This window comes from Alternaria postmessia (assembly GCF_024291825.1).
Source record: "Alternaria postmessia strain BMP 2775 chromosome Unknown scaffold_18, whole genome shotgun sequence".
Taxonomy (NCBI): domain Eukaryota; kingdom Fungi; phylum Ascomycota; class Dothideomycetes; order Pleosporales; family Pleosporaceae; genus Alternaria; species Alternaria postmessia.
The window spans coordinates 158,981-175,321 of NW_026260091.1; the positions used below are offsets into that span (position 1 = coordinate 158,981).

Here is a 16,341-nt window from a genome sequence, read left to right on the forward strand (position 1 = left end):
GCATTACTACAAGCTCAACTCACTAGTGTAGCTGTCCTCTCGCGCTCTTATTGTCTTTTCACTGAACTCCTCCATATGTACAAGTTCAGCTTCGTCGTCGTTCTCATGCCGCACCGCAAATGTCCTAGTGTACGTAATCGTGCTTCGGTCAACGATCATGCTCTCTTTTCCACTTTTGGCACTCCCTATCGTGTCGACATTTCCTTTTGTGCCACGACTTCCACTTCCGTGATGGTTCTTGCTGCTTCGCTGGGTGCTCGCTTGTATCGTACTGATGGCTGTGGGAAACGCGCGGATGAGGATTAAGCGTAGAGCCGGCATGCATGCGCATATAATTCCGACATTAATCTCGTAGACCGACCATAAGACCACGTTCGTCTGCTCCCATGTAACATTGCTCGTGCCGCCGAAAGCAATGAGCGATCTGAGGCGGAGGATGGATACAATCGTAACACTGTGGACATGTTAGCTGAAAGCCGGGTTGTGTAGGTTGCAAGAGTACTGACAAGGTGCCAACGAAGAACATCAGAGCTACGCTGAACTTCTTTGTCAATGTCATCTGGAGGTGAAAGACCTCGTATAGAGGGATGGAAAGCATCCAGATGTCGACCACGATACATATGATAGCGTGTACCCAGATCACCGCGTATATGTTGAGACACTTAGCCGGCTTGGCCTTATCCCAAGCTGTCCAGTAATCGGCAAGCTATATTTTGAAGCACTGAGTTAGCGTGCGCCTGACGCACTACTTGAATGAGGTTTACTTACAGGCAGACATGGGAAGGAGCCAGGAATGAAGAAAGATATGGTCCATATTACGATAAAGGCGATAGTCCCCCACAAGAGCTGCACTGTCCGCCTTCTTGGAAATATCCGCAAGAAAAATAGAATCAGCGAGATCTTGACCATGGCACACTGGATAAAATATAGTAGGGTAATGGTATACAGCCATCGAACGAAGTTCTCGAGGTGGTCGAAAGGAACAGTCCAGAGATCGACACCGATCCCGTTCGTAAGCATGCCCCTGTCGATTATTATTACGGAGGGTATAGATATGAGTACTGTAGCGGCCACGGTAAAGTCATCCCAGCCAAGCCCGGCAACCGTGAAGTATCTTTGGTAGACGAGACGTAAGATGGCGCAGGAAACTGTTACCACGCACATGAGTATATTCGCGACTCGCAGATGGATAGTTTCCGACCGGACCGGCGCGTGGCAGAAGGTTGAAGTAACGTTTTTGGTCGCTAACAAATGTTGTGAGCTGTAGATCAGTAGATGATAATAGTTCCTGACTTACTCAAGCTCTCCTTCACGGTGCACGAAGAGACGACGCATTTCTCAACGGCAGCCTGAAGTTTAACGTTGGTACATATACATGTTGAGTTCGTAAGTTGGCAAGGTGAGTCGACAACAGCAGTCACCAAACATAGTTGCTATGAGCGTCAGCCATATACCATCTTCTCGAGACCGGATCCAATATACCGCGCAGTTGGGAAGCTTGGCAATCACCGTGAGCGAGTCGGCATCTTGTGCCTGTCCAGTAGAGGTCCAAGTGGCAAGAAGGAGTAGTAGATACAGCGGTCCCCTCATGTCTCGTCACGTCTGAAGACACGCTTTATCCTAGTTAGAGTCGTGCAGCGAGATGTGTGGGCGAGGACGAGGGGCCAGTAGTACTACTACTTTTCAGGCTTGGGTATACGTGCCTGTCTTATACTCTCGGAAGTCCTAGTAGAGTTGGCCGGACCCGCATCGTGGCTTGCTGCAAGGATGCGTATTAGAATGGGGCAGAACTTAATCTGCACGTTATCCTTAGATCTCCCGACCAGAATAGCTGCACCCCTAAGCACTGTTGAAGATCCCCTAGTTATGTTAAGCTTTCACTTCAACATCTCCTTCTTGTGGCGTATCGACAGCAGTGGCTCATCTAGATCGACCTTGGACCTCATTCACATTTACGAGTACTCGCATAACATACTGGGTATGCCAAAAAGATTGCTGTGCTGAAAGGGCTGACATCCGTGCCTGAGGAGGATATGTCTACATTCTTGGGAACGCCCACGCTAGCCTTTGCTCTAGAGGTAGCTTGATGAGCTTCAACAATCCAGTTCACTGATCGCGGATCATCGGAGGAACACTAACGACGAGTCTAGAAGGATTAATAAACAGCCTATGGTGAGGTGGAGGTGGTACCCGACGCATTTGGAAACGTTCACAGAGACCGTCTCGCTCTCTCTGGTCGTTCATAGTTCCCGCCCTTATCCTTGCATACAAGTCTCCTGTACATGCGGTGTAGATCAGGGTGTTACCTTGCCATGCCATGTGGCGCGTCCCTTTGGTGGCCGGCGGTTCGAGCTCCCCACGGTACCTAGGTAGTTCCTGCTACTAGCCTAGCGTGACCGAGAACCAATTAGCTGCGATACCAACGCATTATATTTCCACCACGACTCTACAGCAGAGGACGTCTATGATGATTATGCTCTCGTTGGCTCCGTGTACTCCGTATGCTCCGAAGCTCTAAGTTCAGGGTCAAGGTGAGAGCTCTGGACTGGGTCTTTGTCTGCTTGGGGATTTCCTGCTCTCTTCCTCCCACCCGGCCGTAAGTTCACTGTATTTGGGTTGAGCAGTGCTGTTGTCTCTGGCAGCCATCAAGTAGCTACGATTGGTTTCTTGCAGATACCCGCTCATAGCCCACTATGGGTTCCTTGTTGCTCCAGCAGAAACATGTATACCACAAGCATTCCAATAATCCACCAGGTACAGTGTCAAACTGTATCTTGCGATCGACCGAGCTAGTGTCATGACGCACTGTAGCAATCGAATGTCTAACAGATCTGGAGCTGGAAACGACGGCTCGTCATTGGTCGGCTCGTGTCTAGCTTCCTTTCGACAACGGTAGGGCACTGTCAGCTAGGGCCCGATTACTATTCATCAACCTGATGGTATTGCGACGGGGACTAAGCCTGGCTACCGTCATCATAATTGTTAACTGACATGTGGATGCAAGAGACATGGGCGACAGGAACCTGATGATCGCCATACCACTAGACACGCCAGGTTCGGGGCACTCATGCGTCCTGGTTGTTGGGAATGTCTTAGCTTGTAAGGCACGTTCTCACGGTTCTCGCTCTCGTTCTTCCCTAACAAAACACGTTGGACGAACAAGCCCTAGTGATGTCAACACGATGAGAACAAAGCATCGCACACGATAACCATCGTGACGAAGCTCATACGGTACATACGACAAAAAAGAGCACATGGTACGAAGGACTGCAAAAAGGTAAGGAGGGTGGAGCAGATGAACAAAAACAAAAACATACAACAGCGGGGATTCGCTAGTGGTCACCCACCTAACTACTAATCCGCCGGTACACTGCTTGTATATGGCTGAGCGGACGGGAAGCCTAATTTTCAGTGTCCTATGGTCGTATGTGAAAGGATAAGCCGTTGGTAGTGTATATATCATGGAAGCATAGCGATGTGGTAGAAGTACAGCAGCAAACTGCTCGGCTTATCAGTATGGATACGGTGGTCCCCTCGGTTTCTGCTGGCATAGTGGTAGCCAATGACCTAAAGTATACGAAAAGGCTGCGTCGGTTCAGGCAACCGTCAATCTCTTCTGTTGTGGTGCTGGTGCTGCTTCGTGTAGAAACGCATCTGTGCTTCGGCTAGTCCGCATCGCAACAACTGAGCGAGGGTCAAGAGCGATACAAGTCTGAGAAGAGCGGCGCTGCTCCAGGTGACGAAAGTCAAGCCGGTGTTGAAGATGGAGATGAAGATGAGCATGGGATGAGGAAACCCCTTTGATGGCGCAGCAACCAATGAAACCAGGTATGACGTTTAGCGCGGGAGCTTGGCCGTTGTTACCTTGCAACGTCTCGTCGCAGGCCCGACGTTGCGCAACCCCAACCATACTCCCGAGCCCTGTCCTAACAAGCTCCATTTTCCATCTCATCCCATCCGTCCCCTCCCCAGCCCGTTGCGCGAAGTCGTCAAAGTGCGGTTCCCACACCTCGCCGGTCAATCGTCCGCCATGGATTTCTCAGACATCTTGTGAGTACAGCTGGAGCTGTGGGGAGCTGTCCGCAATTAGGCAGCGGCTTCCGACAGAGGCATTGAGCACTCGGAGGTGTTGAGAGTAGGAGCTAATTTACGATTGTGTAGTCGCATGGTGAATTTCGCCGTTGCGGTATTCGTGGTCCTTGGTGGTATCGCGAAGTTGTTCCCGTTCAACGACTTGTGAGTCTACCTGGCGCATCCAGCGTCACCCCGATCCCGTCGCGTCGGCGTTCGAGTTCGTAAAACAATTAGACGGCACTCCATGCCTTGACAGGCGAGCGGTAATGAGCGCGTGTGGGCTTTGAGGACATAGGCGGGTTGCATAATCCTGAGGACTGTCGCGAGCTTAGTCCACACACGTCTCGGCACGCGCTCGCATCTTATGAGGGCGCACAAACAGTACGCGAGCTTGGAGCGTTGCATAACAGCGGTTGTGCAAGCTCGAGCTGGCAGCGCTATACAAAACATCAGACTACGTTGCATAGGCAAGCGCTGACAGTGCCTAGCTCTCACATCATTCTCGGTGTATACCTGATAATATTCGGTCTTGGTGCGTTCAGCGGTCTTGTATTACCACATGTTGCTGACAAACAACAGGAACCGCTCTACTCGAGTTCCAGATTCCCCAGCAAGTGGCACGCTATGCCTCTTTCATGTTCTCTTTCCTCGGCCGCGGCATCTTCTACATCTTCATCGGTTCGGTCATCGTGGGTGAGCGCTGGTTCCGCATTGTGCCAGGCACCATTGTCGGCATAATTGGTGTGGGCTACGCTGCTCTGGAGTTCATTCCTTCTATTGAGCCCCCAGCGAACATGCGGTAAGTTCTCCATACTTCTTGAAAACATTCTGCGTGTGGTACTAACGACGTTGCAGCGACGCCGACGCTGGCTGGGGTGCCGAACAAGTCTAAGTTCGCAATCTGTAGACAAGAGGATGGCGGTAGAGGATTCCTCATACAAGAACGCTTGCCTGGTTTTTGGACCTCGGCATAAGACCGTCGTGCGCTTTCTATGTACTCAACCAAGTATCGCATGTTACGGATTGGAGTTGCCCACAGTTACGTCTACGGATTTTAACAAGGTGGTTTGAGTATGTCTTTTTGGATTTCGTTGGTTGGTCCGGTGATCACATCGAGGTTCTGGTTACACGGGTGGAGAACGTCTTGGAAAGAATCGATGTATGATAGGTTATCTGATTCAAACCAGGCTGTAGTCGTCACACGTGTTCGCTTGTCTGTCTAGTGTCCGCAGTGCATGAAGCGAGGACAGACTACCGGTACTTGCATTGCTGCTAGTGTATCGTTTCGGAAAGGACTGCGTTGAGCAATTGTCCAGATCTAGTCTGATGCTGCTGTTGCTGCGATAGTAACGTTGACGCAATGTTGGTTGTATCATCTCAACCCCTTGTGATTGGTGCCAGCTATGCATCAGTGGCGTGCGGAGCAGCAACCATTACAAATCGCTAGTCGTAGGCGAGCCGGATCTTGATCCGCTGACAGCTGGTCTATTGCAAGGCTCAAGTGGAGTCCAAAAGTGATAGAGCCGAGTTTTCCTTTTTCTTGCCGCCGAGCATATGTATCGGAGATAAGGGCGCCCGGCCTGCATCTTAGAATGCATGTACCTGACTGATGGTTGGCTCCGCATGCAAGCACGCGCATGTGTAAAGCCAAAGTCGAATCGTCTTCACTGCTTCTGAACCCGTCTGTTGCCTATAGTCGCCGTGGACGTGCTTTCAGGGTTGGTGCGCTAAATCTCGGCTTAGAATAGCAAAGCCTTGATTGGCCACCGCCTCCCATTCACCGCCTAAGAATTCCAGCTTGTACCGCACCAGCATCGCCAGACCCAGTAGGCACCTTGCGCAGAATTATGACGACGGAGATCCCGAACCCACCTGATATCCTCCCTTGCTAGACCCGTCCTTCTTAAAGTTGTTTGCCAGCCATCCGTGTGCCACACCTCCCAAACATTGTGTACAAAGGCCCGAAGACCCGCATATCACACCAAGTCACGTTAGCGCCTGCTCCAGATTGACCTACACTTTCATCGGGTATCAGATCAAGCCGATAGCCAAGTCCGGACATCTATTTGGATCGAGAATTTGCAAATCCCCGGATTGGAGGATTCTATCTGCGAAATTTAGGCAACAGTGTATCACTACAACCTTGAACCCACCTTCTTGAGACACGCATCTTGGATCAATCAAGCGCTGCCCTATGGCACACCCTCCTGGAAGCGGAGGCACGTCTTTGGCTCCGACTCCGACACATCCACATCAGTTATCACGGGAAACAAGCAGAGACGAGCTAGAGATGGCTGAGAGCCTGCGACTACTCAATCAGGCCCATGAACACCACAGGCCGAGGACAGAAACTCCATCTCAGGAACAGCACCAGATTCAGGGCCAGGGAGACGAAAGATCCGAGATATACCACTCACTCGAGGATGCGGTGCCCATCTCAGAGCAACCAACGACACCGGCAACTTCAACATCTCTACAGCTGCCGAGTATGAACTATGATGCATCCAACGCGCCTGTCACCGGACAAGTCTGTAGGTACGTTGTCTGAAATTTCACTGTGTGCTTGCCACCAGTCACTTGATTACAGTTGGAACCAGATCTGCAGGGAAGACGCTAACGGACCGAAGCAACTGCAAGACGACACAAACGCCGCTTTGGCGCCGATCTCCAGCTGGAGAAACTGTGTGCAACGCGTGTGGTCTGTACATGAAGGCGCGGAATCAATCACGTCCAGTGAACCTGAAACGGAACACTCAGACTCAGCCGATTATGCCCGTGCAGCAAAGTCCAACGTCGGGCCCAGGTGACGGCAACGGAACGTCACCCGGAAACCTCGCGGCTTCGCCCCGAGTAGCAACTTATGTTGCTGCAGACCAGATGACCGCAGGTACATGTCCTGGTGGGGGGCGATGTAATGGTACTGGTGGTCAGCAAGGCTGCAGTGGCTGTCCAGCATTCAACAACCGCGTGTCGAAGACTGCGAAGTTTGCGTTGGCTCAGGCAAATGCAACATCGAGTGACGGTACGAACGGCGCAGACGCTGCGTCCAGTTCGGCGGCAGCAGGTTCTACTAGTGCCATCCCCGCGTGCCAAAATTGTGCGACTACAATCACACCACTGTGGAGACGGGATGATGCTGGTCACATAATATGTAACGCTTGTGGTGAGTTTACATCCACAGGACTGCTTTGCAACTGAGCCACGATAGCTAACTCCAATCTAAAGGACTTTACTACAAGCTCCATGGAACACATCGTCCTGTCGCAATGAAGAAGCAAGAGATCAAACGTCGGAAACGAGTCGTGCCAGCTGGTGACACTAGCTCTCAAGCCACACCGTCGGTTGCCGATTACTCTCCACCACAGCGTCCGTCCCAAACCCCCGCATTCGAGCATTCCGTTTCCCCAGATCCGTCAACGGCAATTGAGTCTAGGGAAGACTATACGCCCGAGCCACCTAGAGGACCTATCGCCGTCGACTTCACTCATTACTACGGCAAGGCATCAGTCACCTCTAATCCCGCAGCCCTTATACCCAACATGCAATCCAATGCACCATCGCCCCGGAAACGCAGCCGCAGTGCTACCATGGACCCAGAGGAAACCGCAAACCCGATGCCCCACCGCCCAAACGCGATTTCTTCGATATTGAACCCATCTCAAGCTGACGCTGACGCAAACATCGATCCTTCACTTTCAGTGCCGCTACGCCCGAGTGCTGGCACATCGCCTAATCCAGGAATGTCACAAGAAGAGAAGGCAGCTAGGAGGGAGAGACTGAGGAAGGAGGCAGAAGCTATGAGGCAAGAATTAGCGAGGAGGCAGAAAGAACTAGATGGATTGGAAAATGATTGAGGCGTTACTTCAAATCCAAAGAATATACAACGAAGTACCCATATTTGGAGAAAAGCAACGGCGTTAAAAGTGGTACTGCTAAGATGGCGAGAGACGAACTATCATCATATGTATAAGCTTTGGGGTCTTCAATGACGACCGCCGGCGTTCGATATAATATGTTTCATCCTCATCCCACACTCAGGGATACAAGGCGTTGTTCTGGGGGGCCAGGGATTACGGATTATGTTTTACGACACACTCTAGCGGATACCAGAATACCAGAATCGCTAAGACAGTGGGCTCGGCATCACAGCCTAACCACAACATTACTCTCGCAATATCCTGGTCTTTGATATCATCTATTGGTTGAATCAGCTAACCTTTCTAGTCTGTGTTGTAGTAGGATTCCCAAGCTCAGAAGGTGCGACTGGGGCTTCAAGTGTGGCAGACGATGAACAGACACAACACCCTTTGACCACAGAGGAGATACCATCGCACTCGTTGCATTAACATGACTACTATCTATTCGCCTGTACATATCTAGACACCTGTTCATGTTGGTCTCCACCTGCCATATCCAAGAGTTCTGGACAACAATCAAACGCCGAGTCATACGGTGGTGCGGATCGGGTGCAGAACATCTCTGCATCCTTACCGCAGCACTTGGCAAATCACGCAACTATGGTTGTTGGTATCTTCCCTATGTAGCCAAGTGGAACGACAAGGTGTGCATATAGCATACACATCTTGATCTGGAGCCGAAGATTCTGAGAAGAACATATGACTAACAATGTCATGTCTCATTAGAGTATTCTTACACGCCACTGTTAAATCTGAAATTCCAAAGAAGAGATGATTGTCAAGATCACAGCTAGACTAGCAGTATTTCCTTGTTTCGGAAGTCTCTCACTTGAGTGAACGTCTGCATTAAATTGGTAGAGACAGTAACCTTTTCCTATGTTATCGAGTTGTTGAAGCTTTTTTGCAGTCTAGATGATCAACTGTAGGGGTGATGAACGCGATGCGGACAATAATATCCTACACTTGCTCTAGTAGCATAACTTACAGCTTATGGTGAGACAGTGCGAGTACTTGCCTCTCGTTTTGTCTCTATTTGTTATTTTGCGAACAGTCATGGACGTCAAACGTAGCCTCCCGTGAAGAAGAAACCACACCTAAAACTAATCTATAAACTTCATCTATCATATATCGGACGAAACTCCTTCCCAACCAACCAGTTGTTAAGCAAATGTAGATCACCGTTTCACTCCTACCTCTCTGCTACCGTCCGATACTGCTGTTATAGAAATGAATAGTTTCTACTGGTTTCATCTACAGATAGCGTATGTGTAGATACATCCTGACAAGCGGGACAGTAAGTGTAAACTTGGAATCAATCGCGCTGAAGTGCTTATGTGGCTACCCGGATAATGTAACAGCCATTGCCAAGGCGCTTATACTGCTCAGTATCGTCGTCTTCGCAGCTGACTCCATTGTGGAAATCTTTTCACTATAACTCCACCCCGTGATTCGACTACGATATGTTTCGAGTGACGTTATCTGCCGCTACGCAGCTGCAGTTGCATCGGTTGATCGTCCGTCCAGCCTTACGTTTCTAGTACCATCACCCTATGCCTTTGTCTTGGTTGTTCCGGACCAATTCATCCCATAGAGCAGATGAAACAACCGTCCATGAACAAGGAACCTCGACATCGCGACAACAGGTTGCGAAATTGAGGATGTAGTTACTTCTCTATTTGTCCGATTCACTCACGCACGGCCACTTACCCGGATATGCACCTTTCGGTCCTTCTCCAATTTGGGCTTACCAGAACTCGTATACATCTCGATTCCTCATTTAGCTCTGTCGCATGCGGCTGCGATCTTCAGGTTCGCAAGGGAAACGACTGGAGATGCTATATAATCTTCCCCTTGAAGTATGCTCGGGCCGTGCCGCAAAATGACGTTCAACGTGCGTGTAGATCTTTTTTGAATCGAATGAAATACTGAAAGGCAACGAACCTTGGGTCGGCAGAAGTCTGACTTGAGGAATTCAAAGTAAACACTGTACATGTAAACACTATGGTTGCTAAGGTGGATAACGCACATTCGATGGCTTTTCTGGGTATGCAAGATGGGGGTCAGTGTGGAGCAAGGACGGCATGCTCGTGTGTTGTTAGTGGAGTAGTGCGTCCACTCCAAGGGCAGCGTAGTCAAGTAGGAGTCTCAAGACATCTTGAGAGACTCACCCGTAGGCGATGAAAGATGGTTAGCATGGAGCAAACCTGAGCGGTCCGACTGCGACAGAAAAGGAGTGCCCTCGAAGCCTTCACGAGACCATGACCACAATCCAACCCACCAACGCAAGCAGCAAAGCTAACGGCCGACGTACTTCCACCACCATCTACCAGCATCGTAAATTCAGGTCTTCATCTCACGACCGCTTCACGCCTCCCATCCTATTGGCTGGCGCCAAACACCGCGATTTTACCTGCAATCCACACTCTCCTACCACAATTACCTGAAGCAGCAATAGATCAAGGCATCTTGATCTCGATACATGATTTCGGATCGAAAGATCGTGAGAGAACGGCTTTGTAGGCCGTTCTCCCAATCGGGTCGGCCAACTGGGGTGGTCGACCGATTTGGAATCGCCGATGAGTACAAGTGCTTGTAGTAGTAGCGTTGAAAGTCGAGTCACGCAACACTGAAGAGAGCTGTTGACGTCGTTTGTTTTGTAGACGCATCGCAGACAATTGCAAGTGCTTGCTGAACAGACTGAATCAATTCACCTGTCCAGTAATTTTCGCTCGGTTGTCGCGGTAGAAAGTCAATGTAACACGAGTTCAATGTCGTTACTGCACTACCCCTGTCACACAGCTAACGCCAGGGTCCAGATCCCTCCGCGGAGTGCCGATCTGTGTGATGAATGTAAACGTGCTCCCACCTGTTTACAACTGCCCACCATGCCGTTGTATTGTTAGTGAAACCCGAGGCATATTCATGAAACGCAACTGTAGCTCTGCAAAGAGCTAGTAGAAGAAGGTTGGATTGAGTCCACGTTATGAGGCCTGGTGGAGGGCGTATAACGTCAGACTTACGAAACTGTGCCTGAACGTGGCCCGCGGGATGTGCCTTCGGCTACGTCTGTACAGGCACGGGCCGAGAATGATAGTCTTGCGTGAACCGAGAGGTTCAGTCTAGAACCTAGCTGCAGTGAGGCCAGGTAAAAATCGAGGAGTTCGTGTCTTGGGCTATGGAACAGGCGTACTGAAGGCACACTTGAAGAAGAGCATACTTTGTATTCTCGGCGACCCAAGAGACAAGAACATGACTAAGCCGAGTTCTAAGATTAGAAGAGACTGCTGTCCTCTCACCCATGTTCGTAGGAAGCGGTTGCATGCGCTCTCTCGCCACCAATTCTTACTTATCGACTTCACTGTTGTACTCACCAAGGATGGTGAATGACGTGTAAAAGGGCTCGTAACCGCCCCAATACGAAGAAGCCCAGTATTAGATCTGCACGCTTGGCCCAGCTCCATGCGAATTGAGAGTATTGATGCCCGTGAAAGGAGGTAGTCACTGAGAACCTATGCATAGGTGAGCGTTTGTAGGGATTTTGATGGTGATCCGCTATGTCCGCGCACGGATGGGGAACGAGGCGTACGGGTCCAGAAAACCATCTCCGTAGCCTGGTGTAGTGGCCATCTATCGCTTACGGTCAGCGAACGATTTGCTCAAAACTAGAGTGGCAGCCGTGGACTGCATGTTTGTTGCAGAGATTAGCAATACTGCAGGGATGATGAAGCGACCGCATAAGTGGCTTTCCACCCGCAACAACGCGCATGCAAAGGCGTCGGATGCTTGGTAGCGTAGAGCAGCGAGTGAAGGTGCAGGCGAACTGATGTACGGTGAACTGGTCAAACGAGGCTGCCATCCGAACCGACGCGGGCAGGGCGTACTGCCCGTTCGGGGTCGCACTGAATAGGCTAAACGGCAGGGGGTGTGAGTAATTCGTGAATATCCAAACTGTCGGGCCGCCACTTGATTGCAGTTGGACGGGACGGTGAGTATTTCGTAAAATGGCCGCGAAGAGGTGAAATGAGGCGAACGGATCGTCAGGCCGAAGAGGTGAGAATTGGCGAGATGTTGATGTGCGCCGTTTGACGCATTGCGCACGTGTTGCGGATACGGCAGGAACGGCGCATCGGATTCTGGCAAGCTGCCCCAACCCAGCGTTTCACACAAGGGATCCCGATCGACGGCACCTGTGGTGTTCGTCCGGAGAATAGCTCGCTGGAAGTCGGGCCTAATAGAGTCGATGTCACGTCGCTGTGAGACGCCCGCGTGCATGTGCCGATGTCCACTTACCTTTCTCCTGATCGACTTCCCCTCTTTCTGTCGGGATGTGCTCCCTGAAACGGCCGTGCAGAGGTAGCGCCCTATCTGTGATAATCTACATCCAATGACGGCGCCCGGGCAAGGTTCGCGAGTCGAAACACCACGCGATTATGGCTCCAAGTGGGCGATCACTGCCATTGCGACGCCGCTGGTCGCCGGTGGTTGTGGGTGCAACGCGAAGTGAAGTTGGCATGCATTGTGAGCTGGCAATCTAAAGTGCAGCTGCCAGCTGGACTTTTGCCGTAGTGCTGTAGCGAAGGAGAGACGGTTGTGATGGAAGATGAAGGTGCGCTGCGAGTAGAGATGAATTATGTTCATAGAAGGTAGGTAAAGTTAAACGACCCTAAAAGCTGTCAAAAATAAAGAAATCTTTTGACTCCCAGAAGCGTGCTGCATGGTGCCTCTTTGGCGTGCCGACAGGAGGAAATACAGAGTACCGATCAAAATGCCATAAAGAAATCGGTCTAGATAGATGATGAAGGCGAATACGAAGAGCGCCACCAGATAGGAAAGATGGAGTCGATACCAGTAGTAGAAGTAGGGTGTTCGGAGGCGCATCCAGCAGACGTGAATCCGTTACCCCGTAATGCGAACCCAAAGTGACAGTATCGAAGAGAAGGTGTACTGGCAGTACGCAACAGCAGCATCGCGTGTTTTCTTCTGCTGGACCAAGCAGCACCGCCAATGGCCAGGGCGGGTAACCGAACCCAGCGGTGTAGGTATCTCTCTGACAGCGTGCGCGACAACAACGACAACAACGACAGTGGCTTCCATATCCTTACATTACCACGCATCCACAGCATCCCTTCTTCTCCGCCTGGTCGTCCGTGTCGAATGTCGTCTTCTGGGGCCCGTTGCCGTTTGAGCCAGGGGCGCCTGTGTACGAGGACATTTCCTTGTTGTATCTGCGGATTTCTCGGACGATGTCGTAGAAGGCGTTGTCAACGTTGATGCGGGATTTCGCCGAAGTCTCGATGAATTTGCAGCCAAAGTTCCGCGCCAGAGTCTGGCCCTCTGTGCAAGGGTTAGCATAGGGAAAGGGCAAGGGATGGAAGCAGCAGGCAAACGCACCTTGTGTCGACACTTGCCTCTCGCCGTCGAGATCGCACTTGTTGCCGACGACGATCATGGGGAAGTAGTCCTTGTCCTTTACTCTCAGGATTTGTTGCTGGAACGTCATAATCTCCTCGAAGCTCTGCCTGTCGGTTATCGAGTAGACGAGCAGGAAGCCCTCTCCTGTGCGCATGTACTGCTCGCGCATGGCCGAGTACTCCTCCTGTCCCGCTGTATCGAGCACATCGAGCAGGGCGACCTCATCGTCAATGACACACTGCTTGCGGTACGAATCTGGAGGCGTGGGTTAGCTTGCTGGCGCGCGAAACACGACAGGTCGGAAGTGCTTACCCTCGATGGTCGGGTCGTACTCGTCTACGAAGTGGCTCTGGATCAGCTGGATAGTCAAACACGACTTTCCGACTCCACCGCCGCCGACTACCACCAACTTGTATTCTCGGAGAAACTGGCGCGGGTTAGCAGGGGCGCAGGCGGCGCGGGCGATGGACGGGCGCCTACCTTTGATGCCATTGTGAATGTGAGGAAGAGATGCCGGACGAAGCTGCAGGTCGCGGGCGATGGGCGTGGTGTATTAGGGTATAGGGTATAGGTAGGCAGGTAGATAGGTAGACACGCAAGTAGGCAGGGAGGGAGCGAGGGAGGCGATCAAGGGAGCGAGGCCGTCGTGTTGTGGCGATGCGACGCGCGCTGTCAGGGCGTTTGATGCAAAGGCCGGCGGTGACGGTCAGGTCGGGATTAGCAGCAGCAGCGAGGGAAATGGGCCAGGAGAGCTCGTCGCGATAGTAGAAGAGGACGGGAGAGCACTGAGCAGAGCAGGATGATCTCGGTAGCAAAAACGACCTTCTAGCTTCGTCTGGGGCCTTGAAGGAGGAAGGGCTAGGACATGGGCTTGGGCGCGGCTTTAGCGCTAATGTAGCCGTGCATAGGCCTGCCTTCCAACCAAAAGAGGAGCAGAGCGAGCCACCCGTCTCCACCACTATGGCGTCGTCTGCAAGGTGAATAGGCTTGGGCGTTTGCCTGCGTCGTGCGCGTCTCCCTATTTGTTGCCCGTCCAAGTGCATGCATTCCATCTGACGCCTTCCGCATCTCTTCACCCCCGGGCCAAAAACAAAGCCCCCTCCCCTCCCCCCAGCAGAGAGAGAGAGTCCACTCCTAAAAGCGGCGGCACTCGACATACAACACCGCATGGGCGGCCTGCCTCCGACGCTTCCATGCGATCCCAGCGCCCGACGCCATGAGGCACGGAGTACCTGATGCCCTCCCACGAACCACTACGGCGCACGAGGCATGCGACGACTGATACCAAGCTTGAGGCGGGCGTAGAAAAACATTGTTCCTCGACCGACCGACTCGCAGAGCCTGTCGCGTCCGCGCTTGCGCTCTTGTAGTCACTCCAATTGAATCCTCTCCTGTGCATGTGACTATCCGACCATGCGGGTGCTTCATCTCTCGCACACACAGAGCATGCTGCTGCTTGCTTGGGGAGCGTCACACGGGCGGGGTCGGCGGCTTATCCATCGTCATGCACGCGAGCCTTGCCCCGAGAACGACGTTGTCAAGGTAATCATGACACCTAATTCCATTGACAGCTTGAAAAGCAAATCTCCTGTACCGCACAAAATCTGCCCTCGATCTATCCGTCGTATCAGGGTCCAGCGTGAGCGCCCAGCCCTGGTGGCACGCGCTTAGGCTGCTTCTCGAACATTTGTAGAAGCTTGCCGCATGGTTCGCTGACACCCGTCTGTCCCAACATCATCTTCACAGGCATTCCATTCTGACACACGGTCCCTGCATCTCGACACTCGATATATGTATATATGTATATTTACATTGACCGACTGCGGCACGTCTGCAATGTCAGTCTACCCTCTACCACCCCCTATGAGTCCTTGTCAGACGTCTCTCCGTCGTCCTCGCCTTCTACAGCTACGCGCCTCCCCTGAACAGCCGTCTCTACTTCAGGAACTAAGCTCTCCATGAAGTCGCGATCGCGTCCAACTAGCGTCACAGTGTTGTGGTCCTTTCCCCATCGTGGGTAGCTTCCCACCTTGACCCCTTTTGGCTCCGCCTTGGCAGCGAGCTCGGTCAGATATCCAGCAACGGCGCTCTCGGCCATCGGAGTCGAGATGAGGATCCGCAACACGCCTTTACCCTCTGGATCCGTCAATCTAGGTAGGATGCGGGGCTTTAGTCCGTCTAGCATCGCTTCAAAGAGGCGAGGCACTCCGGGCAGAATGTGCACGTTACCGTTCACGACGCTAACGGGAACCCAAAGCGACTCGCTGACGAAAATAACCTGATCTTCATCTGGCTTGGATTCATCAATAGGCAGTTCAACCATGCGCTTCTTTGCTGTAAGCGCTGCAGACTCGACGTTCCAGTCAAAGTTTGGCTGAGACTTGTGCGGCTTCGAGAGGCGCTTCATACGTTCAAACGCCGCATCGTGTAACTTCAACGGGAGGCCAAAGGCCTTGGCTATTGACTGGTAAGTGATGTCGTCGTGACTAGACATCCGTTAGCTCAGCGGCTGGGTGGTGTAGCGAGTATGCTGCACGCACGTAGGACCAATTCCGCCACTCGTCACCACCATGTCGTAGTTCTTGGACATGCGTTGCACGGCTTCTACAATCTCGCCTTCATCATCTGCAATGACTTCGATGCGGCGCAAGTTGATGCCCAATGAGAAGCAGAATTTGGCAAAGTACGCCTGTGAAACATTAGTCCATGTACCACAACTTTAAAGTGGTATAGTCTACCGAGTTCGTATCGACTGTCTATGGTTCACGTCAGCTGTCAGACTAAGAATTGATCTACATGGACACTGAATACCTTGCCTCCAAGGACTTCGTCACCGATAACCAAACAACCTGCCGTGTGGATCAGGCTCTTTTGCTGTGTCGAAGCCATGACTGATGACGTTATCGATGGGCGGAACGAAACGGCGGAACGATGCGCA

The 16,341-nt window shown here is 51.8% G+C and overlaps 5 protein-coding genes across 5 annotated transcripts; 2 read left to right on the plus strand and 3 right to left on the minus strand.

Moving 5' to 3' along the window:
- Positions 1-6: 6 nt before the first annotated feature.
- On the minus strand, positions 7-1,590 carry J4E82_004009 (uncharacterized protein; the record flags this gene model as incomplete). Its single annotated transcript, XM_051730292.1, has 5 exons — positions 7-454; positions 507-706; positions 769-1,244; positions 1,298-1,433; positions 1,483-1,590. 5 exons carry the CDS (start codon positions 1,588-1,590, stop codon positions 7-9), a joined length of 1,368 nt encoding a protein of 455 aa, XP_051589920.1.
- Positions 1,591-3,818: 2,228 nt separating this feature from the next.
- J4E82_004010 (uncharacterized protein) lies at positions 3,819-4,966 on the plus strand (the record flags this gene model as incomplete). The annotated part of the gene is made up of 6 exons (XM_051730293.1): positions 3,819-3,828; positions 3,885-4,050; positions 4,162-4,236; positions 4,563-4,606; positions 4,654-4,873; positions 4,930-4,966. The coding sequence occupies 6 exons, from the start codon at positions 3,819-3,821 to the stop codon at positions 4,964-4,966; spliced, it is 552 nt and encodes a 183-aa protein (XP_051589921.1).
- Positions 4,967-6,562: 1,596 nt separating this feature from the next.
- SRE1 (sterol regulatory element binding protein, transcription factor Sre1) lies at positions 6,563-7,928 on the plus strand (the record flags this gene model as incomplete). The annotated part of the gene is made up of 3 exons (XM_051730294.1): positions 6,563-6,609; positions 6,702-7,237; positions 7,300-7,928. The coding sequence occupies 3 exons, from the start codon at positions 6,563-6,565 to the stop codon at positions 7,926-7,928; spliced, it is 1,212 nt and encodes a 403-aa protein (XP_051589922.1).
- Positions 7,929-13,089: 5,161 nt separating this feature from the next.
- On the minus strand, positions 13,090-13,895 carry RAS1_1 (Ras GTPase; the record flags this gene model as incomplete). The annotated part of the gene is made up of 4 exons (XM_051730295.1): positions 13,090-13,325; positions 13,383-13,658; positions 13,716-13,830; positions 13,884-13,895. 4 exons carry the CDS (start codon positions 13,893-13,895, stop codon positions 13,090-13,092), a joined length of 639 nt encoding a protein of 212 aa, XP_051589923.1.
- Positions 13,896-15,264: 1,369 nt separating this feature from the next.
- Positions 15,265-16,292, minus strand: J4E82_004013 (uncharacterized protein; the record flags this gene model as incomplete). Its single annotated transcript, XM_051730296.1, has 4 exons — positions 15,265-15,889; positions 15,944-16,092; positions 16,142-16,159; positions 16,215-16,292. The coding sequence occupies 4 exons, from the start codon at positions 16,290-16,292 to the stop codon at positions 15,265-15,267; spliced, it is 870 nt and encodes a 289-aa protein (XP_051589924.1).
- Positions 16,293-16,341: the final 49 nt, after the last annotated feature.